Here is a 19,873-nt window from a genome sequence, read left to right as displayed (position 1 = left end):
AGTGGCGTCATTGGACTCCTGAGGCAAAGCAACCAATGTATAATGTCACTGATGGGTTATGGGCCTGATTCTAATTTGGTGATTGAATTCTATTTAGTAACTCTTTTCTCTTATTTTTGCTTTTGGACTGTCACTGGAGAAGGCTGATTTTTTTTTTTTTAATACAAGAAGTCAGATATTTGTCCATGTTACACTACAAAGTTATATAAATAAATAAGTTGCAACATTTTCAAAGTAATAATTAATATGTCAGTGGAAGATGTTCATTTCAATCTTTTTACAATCATAAATACTGAAGAAAATCTTGATCAGTTTATAATAATAATAATAATTCATTGCATCTATATTAAGATATAAAAAGTCAGGTGCTCATCTCTGGGTTATGAGGTTCTGGGTAAGAATCCGGTTCAGGATAACAAAGACAGTATATATATATATAAATATTTGTCACATTAAGGATTTGGACCACCAGTCACTTGGTACCAAAACTAATGTATGGATTCAATTGGAATTTAAATTTTCACTTTAACTTTTTCCTGCCCAATATCCCATCAAAACAAACAAATCTTGTTATCACAGAAGCAGGTACTTTAGAAGTCTTCTCTTTTGTCCACTCGGTGTCTACCTTTCATCTGGTTGAAATCCTTCATTCACCTTATGGAGCGATGACTCAGAGACCGTTTCATTGTCTTTGCTCTCTGGCAATTCCATGTTGTTTTTTCCATAACATTTCTTGTATGCCACATACACTAGAAAGCAAGACACAGGAGGTGAGTGGACTTTCATAACAATTAGCTGCAAGCTTGCTTGGGACAGTGATTACAATCTACGGCTCAAAATCGGCTTGCACTTTCTGTAGGCTGCAGGTTGCTTGGAGAAAGCAGAAGGCGTTCTTTAGTTCTCAGCCAGCCATGGTGAGAGGGATGGCTGTACTTCAGGAAGACCGGGCACACAACGGCAGGGGTGCTTGCTCACATGACTGCAGCAGGCATCAGCCCCGCAGGGGGTGCCCACCAAGAGTAGTAGCGGGCCCCTAATCTGTACCCACCGTGTCCCAGTCATTGAAGTCCTCAGTAAATACGATACATGCTAAGGCACAGTGTCAAGGACCTTGGTCTAGTGCTCTCTGTTGGGGAGGACTTGGGCTGGAATAACACTTCGTCCCTCCCTGACTTCATTCCTTCCCACAAAGCAGGAGCCCTGGCTGATGTGTGATCAGCCTTCCTCTCTTCTGAGAGGCTGCTAGTCTCTGAGGGGCAGCCATTTCTCAGCATCTTTGTGAGCTCAGCCCACCTGGGCAGACTTTCTGGCAAGGGGAGATGAGCAGTGTATGTATGTATATGCGTGTTATGTGCACATGTATGGGGCAGTGGAGAGGGATGAATCAGCCCATGGGGTCGCAATTTTGAGCCATATTTTCTACGTAAGTTTTATCTGTAATAAGAGTGCTATTTTGTTATCTACATATCTGATTTTTCTTCTACTTCTCAATTGGTTCCAAAGTCAATAGAGGGAGAGAAAGTATTATTTATTGGAACTTCACACTTAAAATAAGTATAGTCATATTGTCTATCTCAGAGGGGAATTGTGAACATTAAATGAAGTAAAATAGTAAGGTGCCTAGTATGGCCCTGGGAAAATAGTTACTGCTCGGGAAATGTTAACTCTCATGATACGCAGCTGAGAGACAGTGGCCAGCTCCAAAGATCTTGATATGTCATGATCCATGTCTCTTTGTTGGTCCCTTTAGCAACAGATTAATTTTGAAGCCACTGAGCTATTGAATCTATTGACTGGAGCTTGTGGTTAATTAAAATAGCCCAACAGTTTTATTATAAACTGTTTTCAGCTGGGATTTCTTCAACACACACCACTTATTTTATTTAATCAAATTTTTTATTCTCTTCTTTCCTTCTTTCTTTTCTTTCCCTCCTTCCCTTCCTCCCTCCCTACCTCCCTTCCTTCCTTCCTTCTGTCCTTCCTCTCTTCCTCCCTCTGTCCCTTCCCAGTCCTCCTTTCCTTGTTCCAAAATATTTAGACTTCTAATCCCTTTACCAAAATGTTTCCAGGCATTGCATGTAATTAATAAACATGACTTCCTCACCTGTATTCTTGCTGATAAAAATGTGGGAAAGCATAAGACCAATACCAGTACCTGCCTTCCCATCATTCCTTCAGCTTATCTATGAGTCCCTTTTGAGTTAGTTATTCAACTAGTAAATTCACTTAATCGTTCTATCAACCAGTCTGTTTTCTCTGGCTTTCTAGTAGACATCACTAGCTAATTCTTTGGAAAACTCTCAAGGTGTACCAAATTGGGTGCATGTCTATCACACATGGCAACAAGGTAATTAGGCCATGGACCCCTGTCTCCTGTGTGAGTGATAAATCAGTGGAAAGTTTTGAACGGATCCAGAGAGTCTTATACAAGAAGGAAAACTTTGTTTTGACAACAGCGTTCTAGACAGTAATGCAGAGAAGGATTAGTGCCCACAGGCAAGTGCAATACCTATTGGAGCGAAGTACAAAAGTAAAACCAAACCCAAATAACACTGGACCTCCAGGCATTCTATAACTTACCATTCCCATTATTTGTGTCTTTCACCTTCACTATATAACCTCCCTTAAAAATCAACGAGCTTAAGACATCAGTCTTTATTTAGAAAAAAAAAATACAGTTTAAAAATAGAGGTTAAACATATCAGTCCTTGGAGAACAAAATGTAAGGAAAGCTTTAACTAGGTGAAGGCCAGCAGGTGGCAGGGGCTGAGGATCAGAGCTGATGCTACAGTAGAGGAAAATTAAAAATCAGGTTAGCTATCCCTAGGACTTGAAATAAGGAACGTGTTTGCTTTAACTGTTTCAATTACATGGATATTACTTAGTATATGCACACATGCACATGCACATGTCTGTCTTCCAGTATAACTTAGCCTGATAAATATCCCTTGTATACCACTGTTCTGGATAAATATCCTATATTTACAAAGCATAACAAGATGATGATCTGGAAAAAATGACCAGTTTGAGGTTCCTGGAAGCATGTAGAAAAACACACAATAAAATGGTCCTAACAGGTTAATATGCCTTCCTAATTACTGAGAAAAAGAAAGTTGGTGGAGAGAATCGACTTCTATTACTTTTTATTTAAAAATAACAAATATATAAAATACATAAATATAAAATATATGTAAATATATGTAAATATATAAAATATATAAAAATAAATAATTTTTACTAGAACCTTCTGATAAAATTGCAATCTTCTCATCAGCAGTTGGGAAGTCATGATAACATTATAGGTGGCTTTATCCACCCATTTATTTTACTGCCAGAAAAAGGGAATTTAACTTATATAATTCACCACCACAAAAAATGCCATCTTAGCAACTCGAGGATTTCTCAAAGAGGAACATTATCAGCGACATGTGATTAGCATTATTCCTTACTTCCTAAGAATATTGCTGCAAAGGCAAGCTGAAAGATGCTGTAGATGAGCGGGAAGGTAAACACGAGGTTGAGCTCCTCCTGGGTGAAGGAGAGCTGCACGATGGTGGAGCACAGCTGAGAGTTCTGCATCCCCGTTTCCAAAGCAACTGTCCGGCATCTACGAGACATGTTAAGAGGATTTATGCTTTTATTGTCAGTATTTTTTGCTTTGTTATTGTATAACATTGGAAGCAGATATAATGTGGGAGCGCCTGGGTGGCTCAGTCGGTTAAGCGTCTGACTCTTGATTTTGGCTCAGGTCATGATCTCAGGGTCATGAGATCGAGCCCCATAGGGCTCCGTGCTGGTTGTGGAGCCTGCTGAAGATTCTCTCTCTCCCTCTCCCTCTGCTCCTCCCCCTCTTCTCACTTCATGCATGTGCACATGAGCTCTCTCTCTCAAAAAAAGCAGATATAATGAGAGCAAGCACATATATGTGTATATATTTATATCTGCTTTTAATGTATACATTTATTCAACATGTACTTTTACTTAAACTACATAGATATATAACTTTAGTATGTATTATTATATACTACATAAGTGTTCTCTATATATACATAGATAAAATCTTGCCCTAGTTACCTTTTCTTCTTTTTAAAGATTTATCCTTCCATTAGAGAGACAGAGAGCGCGAGAGCTGGTGGGAGAGGGGCAGAGGGAGACGGAGACAAGCAGACTCCCCGTAGAGCAGGGAGCCCAATGTGGGCTCGATCCCAGGTCCCTGAGATCATGACCTGAACCGAAATTGAGAGTGGGATGCTTAACCGACTAAGCCACCCAGGCGCCCTCCCTAGTCACCTTTTATGATTGTTATGATAATGAGAAAAGGGATATAAAACTCTACAAAAGTTAAAAAGCATATGCGAACAAAACCACTGTTGTTACTGTTTTCTCATTAAAAAAAAATTTAGAGGGCGCCTGGGTGGCTCAGTTGGTTAAGCGACTGCCTTCGGCTCAGGTCATGATCCTGGAGTCCCGGGATCGAGTCCCACATCGGGCTCCCTGCTCAGTGGGGGGTCTGCTTCTCCCTCTGACCCTCTTCCCTCTCGTGCTCTCTGTCTCACATTCTCTCTCTCTCAAATAAATAAATAAAATCTTTAAAAAAAATTTAGAGATTATAACATTTGTTTTTGTCCAGAGAAACAAAGAACACCGACTAGCTTATTTGGCCCCTGAGGAGTAGAATAGATCTATATGGGTATGTCTATATATATTATATGTTCATGTATATCTTTATATATGTGTATATATATGTATATATGTGTGTATATGTATGTATATATCCTTATATATAAAGACAATATTTATATTATGTCATAATCTGTATTAATAAGTAATATATTCAATATAAATGAAATTACATATTAAATAATACATATACATTTAAAGCAGATATTTATAAATAAAAAATGCAGATATGAAGAGAGCAGGATCATTTATGTTAGTGTTCCATAAATTCAAAGTGGGCTTATTTCACTCTTTTCAATTATGCCCTTGGTAACAGTGCAGAGCACAGAGCAGGGGCTGAGAAAACACTCAAGATAGAGTATTTGTTAGAGTTCCTTTATTTTTAAGTTGGATTTGTTTTTCTGACTAAATCTTGATAAAAAATCTGCCATGTAGGTGTTATTGCCCCTATTCTACAGGTGAGAAAAGTCAGAGGAAGAGTGAGCGCTTGTCCTGAGGTCCCAAGATCAGTAAGTGGTAGTCCTAGGTCGGCCTGACGACATGTAACACTCCCAACTACCCGGTGCTGCTCATCTCTTTCCCAACCTCATATACACTCCAATGCTGACACCTTCTTTTCTTTCTGCCCATGGATTCACATGGGCTGGTAGGAGAGGAAAAGTTTCTACTCAGTACCAGACTCACACATGCTAACCCCAGTTCTACTATCAGTGCCTTGGAATGATGAGTCCATCCTGCTGCTGGCTGGAGGAGCCCTTGTGTGTGACAAGGCCAGCCTAAGTGCTCTTGCTGAAGTTATTCTGCTTAGAGAATAAGAATGGGAGACATTGGAAGGGCTCAATCTGCATTGTGTGGGGAATGGTCCCCAAGCATTTGAACAGAGAGGTGGTCAGTATTTTCTTTCTGGGGGGCTTGTATAATTTAGGAATGAATGAGTCTATATAATGACATATTCAGAAATGGGGTGAATGTTATTATAGGTGAAAGATTTTGAATTTGTTATCAGTGTTCACAGTTGTTATGGGTTGAATTTTGTCCTCCCAAATGCACATGCTAAAGTCCTAATGCCCAGGACCTCAGAATGTGACCTTATTTGGAAATAGGGTCATCGTAAATATACTTAGTTAAGGTAAAGTGATTAGGGTAGGCCCTAATCCAATATGACTGGTGTCCTTATCATAAGGGGAAATTTGGACACAGAGACACTCATAGAAAAAAGACAATGTGAAAACAGCCATCTTTAAACCAAGGAGACAGGTCTGGGACAGATTCCCCCTCATATCCCTCAGAAGGAACCATACTGCTGGCATGCTGATTTTTGGACTTCTAATTTCCAGAACTGTAAGACAATAGATTTCTGTTGCTTAAACCGCCCTGTTTGGGGTACTTCCCTACAGCAGCCCCAACAAGTGCATACTACAGCTATTATGGAAGAAAATTCCCAGTCTGATTTACCAAAGCACCATACCTGTGCCAGGGCTGACCAGCTATTCTGGCCAGTAAAAACCCTAGAGAGTATCCGGCCAAAGGAAATAGTGTTCCTATGATCCACAGTTTGGGAGCGATGATCCAGGCACTCTGGTATAGGATTCCTCCAACGACAGCTACGAGCACGATAAGGATTATGCCCACAATGGATCCGATCTGGAAGGAAGACACAAGCAGACCCAACAGTTGTGATAGTGAAGTCACCGTGCTGTGTATTGCTCTCCTGATGACTGTGGTCAGCCCACCAGAAACTCTGGTGCTTGTCCTAGGTTCTCATTTTTAAGAAAATAGCAGGACCTCTAATGTCCACGCTCCATTAGCCTGAAGAAGATGTTCTAGCTTGCAAATTATCCTTGTTGGAGAGGAAAAAAACCCAGTCAGCATGAACTGGAAGACCTGGCCTCCAGATCCAATTCTTCCTGCTCTCCTTCCTTCGGTGAGTCACACAACTTCTCTTAGTTCTGCTTTCTTCATCTATAACTGAGGATAAAATCTTGCCTTAGACACCTTTCATGATGATGATAGTGAGAAAAAGGATATAAAACTCTACAAAAGTTAAAAAAGCGTATGCAAACAAAACCACTGTTGTTACTGTTTTCTCCTTTTCACATTAAAAAAAATGGAGATTATAACTTTTTTTTTGGGGGGGGTCCAGAGGAACAAAGAACACCGGCTAGCTTATTTTGTGTCCTGATCAGTGGGATGTATGTATGTCTACATCTATACCTATCTATATCTTTATCTGTATTAATGTCTGGATTTATATCCTCTGTGTCTTTCTATACCACTTTTATCCATATCCATCTCACCTCACTAGAATACAGTTGGCAAAGGGGAATGAATGATTACCAATTACTAATGGGTACTAATATCTACCAGATGCCAGGTGCTGAACTGGCCATATGGATTCAGAGATAAGAAACATATGATCTATTTTCAAAAACAGCTCTCTAGGTCTATTTTATAATACAGACCCACAGAACAGAGATCAGAGCCAAGCGCTGTGGGAGTACAGGGTAGGGGAAAGCAGGAGGCGGTGTTTGAGTTGGGTATCTCTAAGTGGGCATAGAATTCTGCCCTGTAGATGGGACTGGGACGGGTGTTCTAGAAGAGTGGACAGCATATCTAACAATGTCAAGTCCCCCTAGATGGAGGTTTATAATATAATGAGAAAACCAATTTAGTGGCTGGAATAGACCTATTATTGGAACTCACACTGTGGAGCATTTGACTTTGCAACCTATGGCATGGGACACTTACCTTAAGTATGATCTTGGCTTTTTGGGGCCATTTGTGATTAACAAACATTCCAATGGAAATAGGAACAACAAGAGCGACCAAAGATGTACCTAAATATGACAGAAGAGGCATTTCATCAGCAGAACACAGAGCACAGGAGAGAGGAAAACAAAAGAGTAAGCAGCTCGATAAAAGCTTGATCAGTCTCCCTTCTCGAATACACAAAACAGACTCAAGCAAAACAACAAAACTCTCCATCTTTACCCACTCCAGTAAATAATTTCGTATTACTGTCAGAGCATTGATAATATGGATGATATGAATCCTTTTTTAGCGCTCTTTATACTGACACTTTTTAGTTTCAATTTGTCAGAATCTTGGCTTCTTTGGTCTTTGGATCTTTATATCCTAGGAAAAATACCTTTTTAAAGTTTGTGTGTATGTTTGTGGGGGTACACACAGATATTTTACATCTCCCTGTTACTTCCTAGTAGTAGAAATAAAACAAAAAGTTCAAAATTCTCCAGGCATTCCATGGGCTAATGACTTCTGGCTCAGACCAAGCTTGGTTATTCAAATCTAGAGCAGAGAGGTGAGAGAAGAGGTTGAAAAGCATGCTTTAAATTTTCTGTGAGATAATAAATATATTTGGCGACTTCTCAAGTAATTATAATTCTTTGCAAGAACGTGCTCACCCAGCCAGATAAAAGAGTCATACTTCAATTTCCCTGTGTTAAATTTACTGCTGTTCCCATGACAGGTGGTTTGTTTCTCCATGTTACTTAACACTCATTGGTCCAATCACTGCTTTTATATAATATAGTACCAACAACTTTGAACTTTGGATGGGCTGTTTCTTTTTCAAATATCCTTTTAAAGCAGTAGGAGAAAGTGGAATTGAATAATGAGATTTTGAGAGTGGTTTTTGCTTAGCATTGGAGTAGATTCAATGAAGACTGGAAAATGGATTCTAGATTTCAGGGCTGTAAATATGAATTTAAAATGAACACAACAGTGATGAAAACATAATTTCTTCTGGTCCTCCTGGCAATGTAAAGGTCAGCAGTTACTTTTTCCCAGAAATTATTCAAAGGGATTAAGTCATGGCCAGGAATATCTACAGCAGGAAAAATAGAAAGATGGGAGGACAGGATGGGGAGAAAATGGTGGAACACAGGATATGGAAGAGTCGTTGATAGATGTGCTGGTGAGAGCCCCTAGAAAAATCCCCTTTGGGTATCCTTACATCCTGATACTTTGGGAGGAGACTTCCTCCCCAGGGTGTCCAGACTATTCCCTAAATTTTGTGAAGTTTGTAGGCCTTAAATTAAAACCATCTTGATACGCATTGATTGTAGTATGGTAGCTTAAATCGGTGCAAATACTGTGCTTGGAATGGCAGTGTGGTTAGGCTTGGGTACTATATATTTTAAATGTGTTGGCTCTGTGAAAGGAGCGACCTCCCTGCCCCCCACCCCCCACCATGGTCGGGCCCCTCATGCTAAGAGTCTTTATCTCCTCCAAGCAGCCCAAGGCTACAGGATAAGCATGCAAGCAGGACCACCTGCCCAAATTGTGTTTCCTCTCCTGACCAGATGAGGCCAGGGACAGTTTTTCCAGGACTAGAACTTGACCGGAAAAGACACTCTTTGCCCTCCCTCCTGCTCAGAGTGTGTGGCTCCCATCTGGAGAGGTGGGTTGGTGTGTCTCTTGACTCCCTAGTGGGGTAAAGATTCTCTTTCCTTCTCAGGGCTGTTTTCCCTCTTCCTTAAGTGCCTGTACCCCCCCTCCCCCCCGCCCCTTCTCAAATGCCTGTCCAATTAGACCGGAAAGCATCTGCTTGTGGTTACACCATGTGAACCATAACTGGGCCTTAATCGAGTTCACAGAGCACATATGGGAGGAAGGAAAGGTGGATAAAAGCGAGAGGCGGGCAGTCACGGGGTGGTCGTGGGGCCAGATCGACTCAGAGTGGAACCTTACAGACTGTGGGGACGATGCAAACTGTCCAGCCCCTCTGCACTCTGGTTTCCCCGTTTGTGAAGTGGGTAGATTACCTCTAGCTCACGCTGCTGCCATGGGAATTAGGTGATAAGGCAGGTGCATAGTTCATGGTGCTAGACACCCTCCAAGAGACAGCGGAGGCGGGGCAGGGACGGCCACCTGCTGCAGCTGTGTTCAGGGGTGCCAGCTCTGCAGCCGCCCTCCTCCACCCAGACGCCCCCATGGGAAGGGCTCAGCGAGAGTGTTGCCCCTTCAGAGCTAGGTGGGTATCGTGTGGAGCCTGGGCTTGGCAGTCCTGTCCACAGAGAGCATGCGCAGCCCGGGGCGGGGGGGCACTTCCAGCTCACGGCTCAGCTGGGACAAATTAAACCGTTACCCTGGGCCTTAACTTCCCCATCTAAAAAGTAGTGAGAACAACGTGTGAAGTAATTAGGTTGTTTGTTTTCTTAAAGGGCCGGACAAACCAACAGCAAGAAGGTTAGGTTGGAAAATAAGCCTGGGCAAAATGGTGAATAAGCACAGTTAAATCTTTGTTTTTCAAACTCATTAAAAAGTTTTTAATCTTTCCCCCCGCTTTTTTTTTCTATTTTCTTTCTTTTTTGCCCTGACCTTTTTTCTGATGACCTTTACCTCCACTGAGGTGCTAATTACTCTTTCTCATGTTCTTTTCCTTTCAAAATTTATTCACATTAAAGGATGTGCCGTAAGTCATTCATACTATAGTTCGAATTATTCGATATTGCCATGGAATGTTTTCCAGACAGGAATGAATTTCTAGAGGAGAATATTTTAAAAGCTTAAATTATTTTTTAAAACAATAAGTAATACAGAATTAAACTCCTTACTCAACAGGTTCTTTGAGAGACCTACAATGCACACCACGCAAGCAGTCTACATTGTTTGACTTGAAGATGCTCTCCCAGGGAGCAGACTGAGAGTTAAGGAGCCTGAGGCATAGCAGGTGATTAATTCTGCAGGGTCACCCTAAAACCTGTTTGCAGGAGATTATATCTGGTATGAAGGAGTTCCCCAGATCACTAGAAGGGCCTTGTGCAGAGAAATCCCATATTGAGTATTTCTGTCGATACAAGTCGTCCCCAATTAGTGTTTTCAAAGTTTGCTCTAATTTAGTTGTGTAGACCCCAATCCCGTTTTTATCACAGAAAGAATCTTTCGTAGAAATGGGAAGGATTTTTAGATGCAGCTTCCCATGCCAACAGGAATTCCTTTACAAATATCCTTCTGAGTCGTCGCTTAGCTTCATTTACACTAAGCTCCCTTCAGTGGACACCCACACCTCCTGAGGCAGCCTGTCAGCTGAATAATGACTACGCAGTGTGCCACGTACTTGGTAATATGTACTATCTCACCCGTATCTCATCTTTTATGACTACAGCTCTGTGGGAAATGCCTGGTTTGGGAAGGCCAGGAACTGTCTCATCTTACCCTTGATCCCATGTAACACAAACGACTTAATTTCCCGCTGTCATCTGTTGTCCCAGAAACAGAAAAACAGCCCCTTTGGGGTGGGGGTGAACATCTGGGAGCAAAATGAGTGGAGATAGAGTCCTGACTCGCAGACTTGACTCCTAGGGCATGGTATAGAGACTGTGGAAGTAAATCACCTTCTGAATCAAGACGGCACTCACAATCGAGTGTTATCTACAATGTTTCCTCTGGTAGTTTCCCAGTGCAACACTCACGATTGCTTACTAGGTGCCCTAATTTTAAATCATTAGTGGAATTTTTTTTTTAATACTTCTTCCATCTGAGGGTCTGGGAGCAAACTCACGTTCCCATGAACTAATTGTACTGTGGGTTGAGGAAAGGACAGAGTCTCTTGTGCCCCAGCAATCTTGGCTTCCTTTAAGTCAGCCCCTCTTCCTGCTGATTTCAATGGAGGAAAAGCAAGTTCTCCCTTGGGGTCAAGGTTTGGCATTTAGATTCTGCCAACCTGCATTGAAACGCAGGCGTGACTTGTAATGAGATAAATATGCAAGAGGTAAATATGAGCTGGGTCTGAGCCTGGCCTGAAGATAAACAGAGAATAGGAGGGGGATATTCAGAACGCTAGCGGAGGGATGACTTACTTACCTATGCTATCAAAGGGAATGATGATCGTCCCAGAGTCGACCCACATTTTGGTATAGATAAAGAGGCACAGCGGCATCATTCCCAGGGCAAGCAGCGTGGAGCATGTCGTCATGCTGATGCTGAAAGGAAACGGGCAGGTTGATTCATCCACCTGGGCTTTCTAGGGGGAGAGCTTGCTTCATGGTGCAATTCGTGATTAGGAAGTCCCGCAAAAGACGTTCCGGCGGCAGCAGCATCTAGGCTGATGGAAGGACACTGACACGTGCCCGTCTTTGTGCAGGTCCTGGCCTTGGGCAAAATGCTGAGATCCGGGTTTGTTTTTCTACTTTGTCTTGGGTCGTTCCTCCCTCCCCATGGGTTCTCGAGGATCAGAGAAGATAGTTAATGCCTGTTTCAATTCATTATTTAAAAAGGTACAAGGTGCTTGGACACGCCACCCTGTGGACCTCTAATCAGACAAGAGCAAACACATCTATACCAGCCCAAACTTTAGGGGCTATGCCGTGTCTGTCTGTACTGAGATGGGCCTCCCTGGGCCCTTGGGGGAGAGCACATGTCCAAGGGAGGGGGCCTCAGGGTCTTTTTTGAAGGCAGACAGATTGCCCCAATGCCTGTGGCTTGAGAAAGAGGAAGCTGACTTAAAAAAGGAATGAAAATATTCAAGCAGGCAGGGGAGGCCTGGATTCTATTTCGGCTAAGAAATTTACCAAATGTGTGTTCAGAAGAACCAGGGGTTGGTACTATTCCTCCTGAGAGCATCTGTGTTTTAGTGAGCAGACCTGGCTGGGTAAGTGGACTTTGGCTTTTGACGTGGAAGAAATTATACAGAATGGTGTTATTTTCAACAGTGTGACAGTGGACGGAAGAGAGGTTTTTGGGTAGTGGGTCTTCGTGGTCCCGTTAAAGGACCATGTGTACAGAGGCACATTCTGCTCCTGGGGAACTGAGCTGTTAAATCTTTGGGCCAGACATTTAAGTCAGACCCTGCCTGGGTTGGAAGCAAGTGTGGCCACTTATTGCATAAGTACTACGTTCTTTGGGTAATTTACTTGACTTCCTTTTGCCAGTTTCCTTATCTGTGAAATGAAGATAAAATTGTTGCCACCTCATAGGCTGTGAGGACTAATGACCCAGTGAGTCCAGTACTTAGAATAATGCAAAGCTCTTATTAAAAGTCAGTTACTGTATTATATGTGGACTTGAAGGAAAATGTGAAATTATTTATATCACCTGTGCCCCCACCCTCCTCCAGCTGCCCCCCACAAACACCAACAACCCACACTACACAGTGCTAAGGAAAACAGCTAGAGGTGAGAATTTCGTTTTAATATATCTAAGTGCAGTTTTGGCAGGAAAAAAAAGGGTCAGGGCAGTAATGTTTATCAGGGGGCTTAACTTCCCTAATAACCTTTTTTTTTTTTTTTTAAACTGGGGATGACTTCACTTAAAATGTGTTTAAAGATTTTAGGAAAAAAATACTTAGTGGAGCTAAAATAGTATAACACCAACCAATGCTAGAGATGTATGTAAAACATTTCCAAGAAGTACCATCTATTATGGTGACAGGTTAACTTAATTTAGATACAAAAAAGGGATGCTAAGGCAGAATCCAAAACCAGAATAATACTTTTCATAAATAGTCCTACTTACAATTAAAATACTGGAGTTTGTAAACTCTCTCCCTTCCTTTGACATTCTCTTTTTTATCTTTTATTTAAAAAATAAATTAGAATGGATTTAAGGTAATCGCCATAATGAAATCACTTTTATTTCAGTATGTCCGATGTACTTTCCAGAGTGGAGAGGACAGGAGGGGGGTGCACGAAGGGAGCAGTGTTCACTACCTGGATCGTTTAGCAAAGAGAAGGCCAAGAGTTTTTCGTTTTAAACTATGAGAACAACGTTTAGAAGAAGTCTGCTTATCTCTTTGTTCTTTCAAATTTCATTGGGAAAGCTTCAATTTTGAATTATTGCTAAGGCAATTTATGAAGTTGTGTCATGGTTTGAGTTTGGCAAGAGTAGTTTCTTGAAGACCATGAGGAAGGACAAGTCAGCAGTTGGGGAAGGGAATGGTCTAGCTTTAGTGGGCCACCTTGACCGTGAGGCTTTGCAGAAGTACAAGAGACTAGATGGCCTGGAAGTTGATGCCATTTGAACTAATATGAGAATAATATCAAACCACTCAAAATGAGATGAAAAACAATTCACAGGTAATAATTTTAGGGAGCGATGTAGGGGAATAGATTAGCAAAATAAAAAAAATCATTTTAAATGAATGAAATCTGAAATTTTACAAGAAGCATAGATGTCAACAATAGAAATACTACCATGAGTTTATATTGGAATGAGGAAAAACGTAATAAAAGCAAAAAGTTCTCTTGTCTGCAATTTTTGGCTTTAGCTCTATAAACCGCCAGGGATAAGTGTTTTTTTTTTCGTTTTAAGAAATAAAAACAATAAATGAGAATTCAGTAAATGTTGAGGAATTTGGTGACATCAGTGATGAGGAATGCAAAGACTATCATATTAGAAGTGAAACACCAAATTTGAAAGATCAGGACAAAGTGTATACAGGTAGTGCTAGAAACTGGGGGTGTGGTAAGTGATAGAAACAATGCTGAACAGAGATTAAGAGTCTGGATCGGGATAAGTGGATAGGTCTGGGTCTGAATCTGATTCTGACACATACTGCCTTTGTGACTTTGGTGGAGGTTATGAGCCTTAATTTTATCATCTGTCAAAGGCAGAAAATAATAGTACTGACCTTAAGAGGATTATCTTGAGGGTTACATACACCAATGTATGTGGAATACTGGTACTGTGTATGACTCCTAATAGTGCCTAGTCAATACTACCTAGTAAAATAAAAATAAATGTTACATGAGAGAAACAGAACTTGGTTACTTAGAGGGGAAAAACAGAAAAATACTGTTAGGTTAGTTCTTAGAGTAGAGAGGAACTGGACATTTATGTGATTTAAATGGGAGAGGTTGCTTCAAATTTGTGATAAGCCAGAGGTTTGGGGATCTTGAACAACTGAAATAACCATGAAAATGGACCTGGAAGATGAAAAATGCAACAATCTTTAGCCAGAGAACAAAGGATGTGGAAGGAAAATCCAGAAACTATTAACACTAGAAACTAGTTAAGGGGAATGTAGCTAATAGATGGTAGTGAAGGAATTGGGGGATGTGGAAGGAAGGATGCACAAACAAGTATTCCCCAAAGAAGAAGTCAAAGAAAGGAAAATGAGAAGGAAAAGTCCTTGCATGGTATGGCTGAGGTCTTTGCTAAGAAAGGAGGTTTGAAAACGGGGGATCTCTGGGAATACAGCAGACACGAAGGAGGCAGACCTCTCTGTGTCCCCTGAACTATGGGTCCTGCCACAATTGTCACCTTCATTTCTCCCAGAAACATTTTGTGCATAGGATACCCACAGCACATCTAGACCAGGGGAAAATACCTGTACACTAATCAGATTCCTGCAACAATTTTCTAGGCTGGAGTGATCTGAGAAGGAGCTGAAATATCACCTGCTATATTTCAATGAGCAAGGTCTATAATTTTGTTAAGGAAAACTGTCTGCTTTGTTGTTGTTGTTGTTGTTTTTCACTAGAGATTGCAAAATGCAATGGCTCCCCAGGTTCAGAAGAAATGGTAGGGTGATGAGGGGGAGAGGGGGAGACAAAGGTGTGTGGGGAGACACTGGGCTGAGGGGGGGACAGGGGGCACTGGCGCGGGGGGAGGATGATTTAGTTTCTTCTCCCAGAAACCACATCCAGGAAAGTTGATGTAGATGGAGTAGTTTTGCTGGCATTGTGTGGTATCTGTTCGAGCAACTAGTAAGCAGTACAGATACCTGTTGGTATAAACAATCATATCTTGGCTGCCGTTTCTGGAGTTCCAGTGGAAGTGGAGAAGGTTAAGTTCTTAGAGGACAGAATTGACTCCAGAAGAATAGAAAGGGTTGGAAAACTGTTTCCCAATAGCTGAGGTGATAATCTCTTAATTTGCTTTAAAGAAATAATTCGAACAGTTTTCCTTTAACATATGTGATGCGTAATGTCATCATCTTACATAGTGGCCTAATTTAACTCCTTTCAATGATTATGAGCCATTGTGATAGGGGTTATTCCTCGCTACAATACAGCAATGTCCTCTGGGTGGTTGTGTTTACAGAGCTGTTGGGCTCTAGACTAAGTGATGCAGAGGCTGCTGGTCTGGTGAGTTGCCTTCTTTGTTTTGTAGGCATTTTGGGTCTTCTCTCTTGAGGCCAGGCTTTCTGGGCCACGTGCTGCTGTAAGACACAGGCCTGCCCCTCTGGTGCCTCGTTCCCTGCCCCCACTTCTTATTGTCATCCTTGGTGCTGGGAAATAGCCCAGCAGAGCTCTAGGCTTAGGAGATCAAGAAGGTCCATGTAAGGAACATTTATGAGATGAAGCAGGATTTATTTGTGCTGTGCAGAGTCTTTTACTGGGTCTTGTTTGAGTTCTGGATAGGTGGAATTGCTAACAAGGTGACTGCTGGACCGGAGAGCCGTTGGTGTTATTTTCTTATTGCAAGACAAGGGGGATCTGTGGAGTACACACGTTCTAGAACGAAAATTAAAAATTTCAATGCCATATATCCCATTCGGGGATAATTCTGACTTGCTGAACGATTCATGTATACTGATTCAGCTGGATGTTTTCTACCAAGGTTTCAAATTCTACTTTGGTTCTTATTTTTTAATATTTTTATTTTTTACAGGAATTGTTGTATGAGGTAGATAGGATTACATAGTCATCTGTTTCAAGACAAATAAGATTTCCTTAAGGCCACAGAAAAGTGTAAGTTGCAGCTTTTAGATTAGGGCCCTACAGTTTTAGCCTGCAGAAAGAAAGCTGTTTCAACGGCCAAATAAGCATCACGCATACTTTTCCCATCTTACAAAATGATTACACATGTGGCATTATCTTGAGGTAGAAGACTCTTCCATTTTGCTGGAAAGTTACAGATATTATATAAAAGTTGTTTGGCAGATGTCAAAGTCCCATATTCAATTCAGGTCACTCCCCTTGGTGTAGTGGGTGCTGGCTTTGAGAATTGTCACCTCTGAGTGCTTATGTCCGGATCAAACTAAGTTGAAGTCTAAAAGGACCTTATTGCTATGTGGTGGTTCACAGATTAACTAAACCTGAACAACGCTTGCCATCCTTTGTTCATTATAGGACTTCCTTAGGGAAAAAAATCCCTTACAAGGAGGATATGGTATTTCCTTAAGTGAAAAATATGTGAAGTGCAGACACATAGTTTGTACGGCTTTTCTAAAGCTTTGGGAGGATCAGCACCAGCTGAGATGAGATGGCAGGCTCCCAGTTGCTCAGTAGGCACCGGATCAACATGGAATACAGTTTTACATTTTGCAGTGGTTACATCTCTATACCTTAAGCTTCTCTCTTCTGAGTATAGTAGCTGGTGATTAACAGAGCTGATTGCCTCCTGTATAGTATTTAATAAGCACTCGTTACATTAACACCTGGAGGCTTTGCAGAAATGCATACCTTTCCCAGGAAATGAGGAATTGTCAGGTAAGGAAAAAAACATTTTTCTATTCAACTTAAAGCATTAAAATTCTCAGTCTCATCACATTAATGCTTCGTCTTATTTCCATTAATTTTTTTTCCCTCAGTGCTAGTTCAGACTGGCATGGGATGAATTGGGCAAACATTGCAATTTAGATTACTCTGTGGGAAGCAGAGAAACCATTTTCTGTTTATAGTAAGGTAAGCATAATTAAAAAAAAGCTGCTGTAGGTTTTTTTTTCTTTTCCTTTTGATGCCAGTAGAAGTGAAGCAAATGTACAAATTCTTCTTTAGGCTTGTTCGGGAAAAAGCTTGTTCAAAGAACTGGCTATATTTGTGGAGTTGACCATTGTCTCAGCACAGATTCTACTGTTTAATGAACAATTTGATTTCATGATTGCACTCAGAGCTTCTCATCACCACAGAGAAAGGTTGGTTTGTTTTGTTCTTTTTTTTTTCTGGTACCAACAAGGAAAACTTTCTCAGGTACACTTGCGGCTCGGAAAGAATTTCTTTTTTGAAAAACTTTGAATCTTTTCCCAAAGATAAACAGCAATTATCCAACTCCCTGTTAGCTGAGCGAGATTAAAAAGCACAAATACAAAGTGTAACCCCCAAATTCCAGTAGCTAAGCAGTTGTACAGGAAGGCGAGTGAATCCATTTCTTCTCTTCTGTTTAATTCCTCAGTTGTACCCTAGATCAGTGGGAGATCAGATGGACATCACAGTGACACAGGCTTCTAAAAAGATTAATTCAATGTGATTGCAGTATGCAGAGGTTTAGATATCTTACCTCAAGTCCATGTCGCCATCGACCCAATAGGCCAAGATATTGGAGGAGCTTCCTCCGGGACAGCATCCCATGATGAGTACCACCACTCCTTGGATGGGGAGGATGTCAAAGACCACTGACAGGATGAATCCTGTGAGGGGCATGATTCCAAACTGACAGAGGAAGCCGACACATATGCCCCATGGCCGCTTTATGTGTCCTAGGAATTTCTTGATTTCCACATTGCATCCCATGGAGAACATCACCATAGCCAAGAGGATGGTCAAGACAGTACTCAGTACCACACTGAGAATCTCATTGAAATTTTTCTTAGTTACCACACAGGATGCACCATCACACACTGTTGCATTAGCCGAACAGCCCGTTGAGTTATTCATTGCTGGATTTGCTGCTCAGATGGCCACAGAAGTCCACAGAAGTACTAATCTTCTGCTCCTCACTAGATTAATAATGCCTAATCCAACCACGGCCAACTTTTAAACCCTTCTTAAACATGTGTCACTTGGTTTTCTCTTTCAAAAGCCACCTGGGAGAGGCAATAAAAAACAATAAATGCTAGTAAGTCAGTTTTCAGAGGTAACATTACAACACAGCACAAGTTATGAATCATACGAGTCCTGCTAAATTATTGGTCCGGTCAGAGAATTATAATTAATCATTTATTGGCATGATGATGAACCTCACCATAGAAAAAGAGCTGTGTTAATGTTTAATGCTGGGAAGGTTTTTTAACTAATGTCAGTTAAGTGACACTTAGAAACAACTCAGAAAATGACAGAACATTGGAGGGTTAAGCCAGCACGTTGTTCCCTCACCTCTCTTTAAATAGGGAGGGCTTGGGTCCTGAAAAGTCGAGTGTCCTATGCCAAGTTAAATTGCAAAATAGTGTCAGGCTCTGAACTGGGACCCAGACCTCCAATTTCCTCCCCCAAATCATCTTCCTACCGTAACGATCGGTCTGCTCCTATTGGTCTATAGTGTTCATAAAGTATATGTAAGTTTGAGAAACATGTAGGGCCTCGTTGCAAACCTATGGGAGAGTAACATGCAGGAGGGTAGAATGTTTTCTATGTTGTCTGGTGGGAAGGGGGCTGACTAGTAGAGCCACCCTCAATTACACAAGCGATTATGTGTGTGTCGCCATGGTAACAAAGTGCTGTTTTAGATAGAGACAATACAGTTATTTAGAGGGATGAACCTCAGAGAATTAGGTCAGAGTGACAGGAGCTCTTTGTGCTTGGAGTCAGGAATTGAAATCAGATTTTTTTTTTTTTGGTGGGGGTGGTGGTTGGAGGTTCCAAGGGAGGTTGATTTTTGTAAATGTCAAATAGTCAACCTCATTATAGGTGGAAAACTGTACTCGGTGTGTAAGGAAGATAAAAAAAAAGGTAGAGGAGAGATTGTTCCTGTTCTCAGGAGTTTATAATCCAATTATTGAGTTAAGATGCGGCATAAGAATAAAATTGAGTATTTCGATCAGGATTCTCAGTTTATAGGATAAATTCTAATTTGTTGTTTACTTTAATCATGTTAAATTAAGTAGGATGAGCATGCCCATTTTACAGATGAGGACTTGAGGGTCAAGGAAATGAAGTGCTTTAGTCAAAGTTATACAGCTGATAACTGGACCCTGGGAAACTCAGTCTGGCTTGGTGAAAATTAGAAGTACCTTAGAATGAACTTCTCAAAACACACGAATCCTCCAGGGATCCTGTTACAGTGCAGATTCTGATTCTGGAAGTCTAGGGTGGGCCCCAGGATGTTTGCATTTCCGACAAGCTCAGAGTGACGGTGCCGATCCAGGGGACCTCACTGTGAGTATCAAGGCCATAGAATACCAATGTCAGGGTGACGACCATGGCACCGAAGCTGGTGGAAATTGAGCTTCCTGGTTACACCCGAGAACAGCATTTACAGAGCAATTCAATATGGGGAATTACCTTTTCCGTACCTTGAGTAAACATGGGCTGTGAGCACCAAGTAGAGGAGTCAATTATGTCAGATGTCCCCC

General features: G+C 41.3%; 1 protein-coding gene across 1 annotated transcript; it reads right to left on the bottom strand.

The window, feature by feature from the left end:
• Positions 1 to 464: 464 nt before the first annotated feature.
• Positions 465 to 18,419, bottom strand: SLC10A2 (solute carrier family 10 member 2). The gene is made up of 6 exons (XM_032402458.1): positions 17,863 to 18,419; positions 11,506 to 11,624; positions 7,429 to 7,517; positions 6,149 to 6,324; positions 3,450 to 3,607; positions 465 to 749 (listed from the first exon to the last, which is right to left on the bottom strand). Exons 1-6 carry the CDS (start codon positions 18,237 to 18,239, stop codon positions 622 to 624), a joined length of 1,047 nt encoding a protein of 348 aa, XP_032258349.1. The 5' UTR covers positions 18,240 to 18,419; the 3' UTR covers positions 465 to 621.
• Positions 18,420 to 19,873: the final 1,454 nt, after the last annotated feature.

The sequence above is a fragment of the Phoca vitulina genome, unplaced genomic scaffold (genome assembly GCF_004348235.1).
Source record: "Phoca vitulina isolate PV1807 unplaced genomic scaffold, GSC_HSeal_1.0 scaffold5, whole genome shotgun sequence".
NCBI classification, from domain to species: Eukaryota; Metazoa; Chordata; class Mammalia; order Carnivora; family Phocidae; genus Phoca; species Phoca vitulina.
This window is presented reverse-complemented; position numbering and strand designations above follow the sequence as displayed.

Excerpts from the sequence above, each read along its gene's own strand:
- SLC10A2 (XM_032402458.1), bottom strand. The coding sequence starts at position 18,239 with ATGAATAACTCAACGGGCTGTTCGGCTAATGCAACAGTGTGTGATGGT. Across the intron at positions 6,325-7,428 it reads AAGCCAAGATCATACTTAAG|ATCGGATCCATTGTGGGCAT; the intron begins GTAAGTGTCCCA and ends TCTTCCTTCCAG. Across the intron at positions 750-3,449 it reads TGCAGCAATATTCTTAGGAA|TGTATGTGGCATACAAGAAA; the intron begins GTAAGGAATAAT and ends CTTGCTTTCTAG.